General features: G+C 35.1%; 1 protein-coding gene and 1 non-coding gene across 2 annotated transcripts; one reads left to right on the top strand and one right to left on the bottom strand.

Annotated features, from left to right (window-relative positions):
* Window positions 1–2225: 2225 nt before the first annotated feature.
* LOC112534475 lies at window positions 2226–2332 on the bottom strand. Its single transcript, XR_003078762.1, has one exon. It is a non-coding gene; the product is annotated as a small nucleolar RNA R71 (small nucleolar RNA).
* Window positions 2333–2664: 332 nt separating this feature from the next.
* LOC107261061 lies at window positions 2665–3998 on the top strand. The gene is made up of 4 exons (XM_048371300.1): window positions 2665–2673; window positions 3207–3335; window positions 3417–3660; window positions 3781–3998. Exons 1-4 carry the CDS (start codon window positions 2665–2667, stop codon window positions 3996–3998), a joined length of 600 nt encoding a protein of 199 aa, XP_048227257.1.
* The last annotated feature ends 2815 nt before the right edge of the window (window positions 3999–6813 follow it).

Raw genomic sequence — 6813 nt, forward strand, 5'->3', positions numbered from 1 at the left:
AATCCGGAGGAGGTGTATATTTGCGAATACGAGAAAGAAACCCCATAAGAGGGGTTTATTTGTGAATATAAGAAAACAACCCTATAATAGTGGTGTATTTATGAGTGTGAGAAAATAACCCCATAAGAGGGGCATATCTTTTAATATGAGAAAATAACCCAGTAAGAGGATTATATCTGTTAATATAAGATAGTAACCTCGTAAGTGGGGTATATTGATGAGTATGAGGAAACCACGATGTAAAAGCGGCATATTTGTGAATATGGAAAACAATCACGTAAGAGGGATATATATGTGAGTCTGAGAAAACAACCGCGTAAAAGTGGTATATTTTTTAATATTAGAAAAAACCCCATAAAAGGGATGTATATGTGAATATGAGAAAACAATCGTGTAATAGGAGTTTATTTTTTAATATAAGAAAATAAACCGGTAAGAGTGGTATATTTGTCAATATTAGAAACAACCTCATAAGAAAAGTATATTTGTGAGTGTAATAGAACAACCCCATTAAAGGGGTATATTTGTCAATATAAAAAAAACCCGTAAGAGGGGTATATTTGCGAATACAAGAAAGAAATCCCGTAAGAGGGGTTTATTTATCAATATGAGAAAATAATCCTATAAGAGGGATATATTTTTTAGTATGATAGAATAACCTCGTAAAAGAGGTATATTTGTAAATATAAAAAAGAACCCCGTAAGAGGGGTATATTTGTGAATATGAGAAAACATCCCGTAAGATAGGTATATTTTTTAATATGAGAAAACAACCCAGTAAGCGGGGTATATTTATGAGTAAGAGAAAATAATCCCACAAGAGGGGTATATTTTTTAATATGAGAAAACAACCCCGTAAGAGGATAATATTTGTGCATATTAGAAAACACTCACCACAATTGGGGTATATTTGCGAGTGTGAGAAAACAACGCCGTAAAATGGGTATATATGTGAATGTGAGAAATCAACCCCATAAGAGGGTAATATTTATGAATATGAGAAATGACCCCGTAAGAGGGGTATATTCTTGAGTATGAGAAAATAATCCCATAAATAGGGATTTATTTTTTAATATGGGAAAATAACCCCACAAGAGGGATATATTTGTCAATACAAGAAAACAACCGCGTAAGTAGGGTATATTTATGAGTATGAGAAAACAACGCCGTATAAGGGGTATATTTATAAATATGAGAGATCAACCTCGTAAGAGGGGTATATTTGTGAATATGGGAAAACAACCCCGTAGCGGAAGTATATCTTTTAATATGATAAAATAATCCCGTAAGAGATGTATATTTGTCAATATTAGAAAATAATTATGTAAGTCTAGTATATTATTTAATATGAGAAAACAACTACATAAGAGGGGTATATTTGTCAACATTAGAAAACAACCCCGTATGAGGGTAATATTTGTAAATATGAGAAAATAACCTCGTAAGAAGAGTATATTTGTGAATATAAGAAAGAACACCCCATAAGAGGGGTTTATTTGTGAATATGACAAAACAACCCCGTAATAGGAGTGTATTTATGATTGTGAGAAAATAACACCATAAGAGGGGTATATCTTTAAATATGAGAAAATAACCCCGTAAGAGGGGTATATATGTTAATATAAGATAACCACCCCGTAAGTGGGGCATATTTGTGAGTATGAGAAAATCACGATGTAAAAGCAGCATATTTGAGAATATGCGCAACCACCACATAAGAGCAATATATTTGAGTTTGAGAAAACAACAACATAAAAGTGGTATAACTTTAACATTTAAAAAAGAACCCTAGAAAAGGATATATTTGTGAATATGATAAAACAACCCTGTAATAGGGGGTCTATTTTTTAATATGAGAAAATAAATCGGTAAGAGTGGTATATTTATCAATGTTAGAAAACAAACTCATAAGAGAGGTATATTTGTGAGTATGATAGACCAACCCTGTTAAAGGGGTATATTTGTCAATATAAGAAAATAGTGTACAATTTGGGGGACTGCCGAGCAAGGACCCAAACGCTCACATCGCCAACTTTTTAGAGATCGGTGACACCTTCAAGATAAATGGAACGACTGATGATCCCATTTGGTTAAGGCTGTTTCCTTTTTCTTTGAGCGATCGAGTGAAAAGATGGCTGCAGTCACTCCCGGCCAACACTATTACGACATGGAGATCGTTGGCTGAGAAGTTTTTATATAAGTACTTTCCTCCTGCTAAAATTGCTAAATTGAGAAATGATATATCTTCTTTTGTGCAGTTCGATGATGAGAGCATGTATGATGCTTGGGAGAGGTACAAAGACTTGCTTCGATGTTGCCCGCACCACGGACTACTAGTATGGATGCAGGTTCAGACCTTCTATAGTGGTTTAGACCATACTACTAGGCAGATGGTAGATGCTGCAGTAGGTGGGGCCCTGAATAGTAAGACGCCAGAGCAGGCAGAAAATCTAATCGAGGAGATGGCCATGAACAACTACCAGTGGTAATCCTCTAGAAGTCGGCCAGTCAAGTAGGGAGTGGTCAACCAGCTAGACTCCACAACAGCCTTGGCAGCTCAAGTGGAGCTTCTAACTAAGAAATTAGACCAGCTTCAGATGCTGGTTCATGCAGCCCAGATAAGTTGCGAGTTCTGCGGTGGCCCACACTACGGTGCAAACTGTAATGCGGGAGGTATGTTTGCTTCACCTTCTAATTCTTCATCCTCTATTGTTTCTACTGACCTTGAATAGGTAGACTATATGGGTAATGCACTTAGACAGCAGAACAACCCGTACAACAATACATACAACCCCGGTTGGCGCAACCATCCCAACTTTAGTTGTAGGAATAATAGGGGCCAGGGACCACCCGATTTTCAGAGGTTGCATCAGTAACAGCAATAGCTGCAAATTGGTCCACCCCAACTACCTCCACCTCAGGAGAAGAAGCCTAATCTCGAGGAGTTGGTGATAAAATTTGTGTCCTCTAACGACAACAGATTTCAGTAGACGGACAGCGCACTTAGGAATCAGCAGGCCTCTATTCAGAATTTAGAGAACCAGATATTCTAGATTTGTAAGATGTTGGCTGCGAGACAACCAGGGACACTTCCCAGCACTATAGAGTCTAACCCGAGGGAGCACTGTAAGGCTATCACCTTACGGTCAGGTAGGCAGTTATCTAGTTCCTTACCTATAGCTAATAATGATGATGTTATTGTGCAGGATGAGCCTGCTAGGAAGGAACCAAAACCTGAGGAGATAGAGCCTATGAGAGTTGAGGACAAGAAGAAGAATCTAGTGAAGGAGTATGAGCCACCTATCCCGTATCCTACTCGACTGAGGCAGCAAAAGGTTGACCAGTAGTTCGGTAAGTTTCTAGACCTTTTTAAACAACTGCGCATTAACCCTCCTTTTGTTGAGGCTATTTCGTAGATGCCAAAGTACGCAAAATTTCTGAAGGAGATTATGAGCAACAAGAGGAGACTGGAGGATTTGGGATTGGTGACCCTGAATGAGGAGTGCTCTGCCATTCTGCAAAACAAGCTGCCCGTTAAGAGGCGTGATCTAGGGAGTTTCACTGTACCCAATCTCATTGGTGAATTACCTATTAGTGGTGCATTAGCTGACTTAGGAGCTAGTATTAATTTGATGCCCACTAGCTTGTTTGATAAACTTGGTTTGAGTGAGCCTAAACCCACTAGGATGAGCATTTAGTTAGTCGATAGGACTATGAAGATTCCTAGGGGTATAGTTAAGGATGTACTTGTTAAGGTAAACAAGTTTATATTTCCGGTAGATTTCATTGTAATGGATATGGAGGGTGAGAGTATTGTGCCAATGATCTTAGGTAGACCTTTCCTTGCTACATCCATGGTCGTTATAGATGTTTGTAATAGGGTAGATGACAAGACTATCACCTTTGACTTAGCGACTTCCATGAGACATTCCCTAGACCATGATGATATTATTTTTTCTGTGGATGTCTCAAATGATGTTGTTGAGTCTCATATGTAGGAAATTTTGCTTGATGACCCTTTGCAGGTTGCAGAAAAAGGGTATATTTATGGATATGAGAAATCAACTCCGTATGAGGGGTATACTTGTAAATGTGAGAAAACAACCCCATCATACGGGTGTTTTAAATATAAGAAAACAATTCCGTAAATGGAGTATATTTGTTACTATGAGTTAACAACGCCGTAAAAAGGGTATATTTTTTAATATGAGAAAACAACCCCGTAAGATGAGAATATTTGTGAATATAAGAAAACAAACTTGTAAGAGGGTTATATTTGTTAGTATGAGAGAACCCCCGCGTAAATGAGATATTTTTTTAATATGAGAAAACAACCCTGTAAGAGAGTTATATTTATAAAAATTAGAAAATAACTCCGTGAGACGGGAATATTTGTTAATATGAGAAAACAACCCTGTAAAAGGGGTATATTTATGAATATGAGGAAACAACGTCGTAAAAGGGGTATATTTATGAATATGATAAATCAATCCTTTAAGAGGGTTATATTTCTGAGAATGAGAAAATCACTCCATAACAGGGGTATATTTTATTAATATGAGAAAATAACTCCGTAAATGGAGTATATTTATGATTATGAGTCAACAACACCGTAAAAAGGATATATTTTTGAATATGAGAAAACAACCCCGTAAGATGGAAATATCTGTGAATATGACAAAATAAACCTGTAATAGGGGTATATTTATGAGTAAGAGAGAACACCCGCGTAAAAGGAGAATATTTTTTTATATGAGAAGACAACCCCGTAAGAGGAGTATATTTGTAAAAATTAGAAAATAACCTTTTGAGAGAGGTATATTTATGAACATGAGAAAATAACCTTTTGAGAGGTATATTTTGTAATATGAGAAAATAATTCCGTCAATGAAGTATATTTGTTACTATGAGTTAACAACGTCGTAAAAAGGGTATATTTTTGAATATGAGAAAACAAACTCGTAAGATGGGAATATATATGAATGTGACAAAACAAACTTGTAAGAGGAGTATATTTATGAGTGTGAGAGAACACCCGTGTAAAAGGGACATTTTTTAATGTGAGAAAATAACCCCGTAAGAGGGGTATATTTATAAAAATTAGAAAACAACTCCGTGAGAGGGGTATATTTGTGAACATGAGAAAACAACCCCGTAAGAGGGGTATATTTGTAAAAATGAGAAATCAACCCTGTGAGCGAAAAATATTTATGAATATGAGAAAACAATCCCGTAAGAGGGGTATATTTGTGAATATAAGGAAACAATATCGTAAAAAAAGTATATTTATGAATATGAGAAATCAACCCCGTAAGAGGAGTTTATTTGTAAGTATGAGAGAACAAAGCCATAATAAGAGTATATTTTTTTAAGATGAGAAAGTAACCCTATAAATGGAGTATAGTTGTGACTATGAGTTAACAACGTTGTAAAAAGGATTTATTTATGAATATGAGAAATCAACCTCGTAAGAGGGGTATATTTGTGAATATGAGAAAATAACCCGTAAGAGGGGTATATTTGTGAGTATGAGAAAATGCCCTTGTAAAACGGGTATATTTTTTAATATGACAAAACAACCCCGTAAGAGGGGTATATTTATAAAAATTAGAAAACAACCCCATGAGGGGGGTATATTTGTGAATATGAGAAAACAATCCCGTAAAAGGGGTATATGTGTGATTATGAGAAAACACTCACGTAAAAGAGGTATATTTTTTAATATGAGAAAATAACCCCGTAATACGAGTGTATTTGTGAATAAGAGGAAACAACATTGTAAAAGGGGTATATTTATGAATATGAGAAATTAATCCTGTAAGAGTGGTATAGTTGTCAAAATAAAAAAACAACCCCATAAGTCGGGTATATTTATGAGTATGTGTAGACAACACGGTAAAAGAGATATATTTTTGAATATGAGAAATCAATCCTATAAGACGGGTATATTTGTGAGTATGAGAAAACAACCCCATAATAGAGGTATATTTTTTTAATATGAGAAAACAACTTCGTAATTCGAGCATGTTTGTTAGTATGAGGATACAACACCGTAAAAGGTATATATTTATGAAAATAAGAAATCAATCTCGTCAGGGGGTATATTTGTGAATATCAGAAAAACAATCTCGTAAGAGGGGTATATTTGTGAGTATGAGAAAACACCCGCGTAGAAGGTGTATATTTATTAATAAAAGAAAACAACCTGGTAAATGGAGTATATTTGTGAGTATAAGAAAACAACACTGTAAAAGGGGTTTATTTTTAAATGTGAGAAATATATTTGTGAATTTGAGAGAACAACCTCGTAAAAGGAGTATATTTGTGAGCATGAGAAAAGACCATCGCAACAGAGATATATTTTTTAATATGAGAAAACAACCCCGTAGGAGTGGTATATTTGTAAAAATTAGAAAATAACCCCGTGAGAGGAGAATATTTGTAAATATGAGAAAATGACACTGTAAGACGGTATATTCATGAATATGAGAAAACAACATCGTTAAAGGTGTATATTTATGAATATGAGAAATTAACCCCGTAAGAGGGGTATATTTCTGAGTATGAGAAAACAATCATATAATAGGGGTATATTTTTTTAATATGAGAAAACAACTCGTTAAATGGAATATATTTGGGACTATGAGTTAATAACGTCAAAAAAAAGATATGTTTTTCAATATGAGAAAACAACCTCGTAAGATGGGAATATTTGTGAATATGACAAAACAAACCTGTAAGAGAAGTATATTTGTTAATGTGAGAGAACACCCGTGTAAAAGGGGCATATTTTTAATGTGAGAAAATAACCCC

Source organism: Ricinus communis, chromosome 2 (genome assembly GCF_019578655.1).
Source record: "Ricinus communis isolate WT05 ecotype wild-type chromosome 2, ASM1957865v1, whole genome shotgun sequence".
NCBI classification, from domain to species: Eukaryota; Viridiplantae; Streptophyta; class Magnoliopsida; order Malpighiales; family Euphorbiaceae; genus Ricinus; species Ricinus communis.

What these genes read in the sequence shown, in the direction of transcription:
- LOC107261061 (XM_048371300.1), top strand. An exon ending in CTCGACTGAGGCAGCAAAAG is followed by an intron (nt 3,336 to 3,416) that starts GTTGACCAGTAG and finishes GCTATTTCGTAG; the next exon opens with ATGCCAAAGTACGCAAAATT. An exon ending in TAGCTTGTTTGATAAACTTG is followed by an intron (nt 3,661 to 3,780) that starts GTTTGAGTGAGC and finishes TATTTCCGGTAG; the next exon opens with ATTTCATTGTAATGGATATG.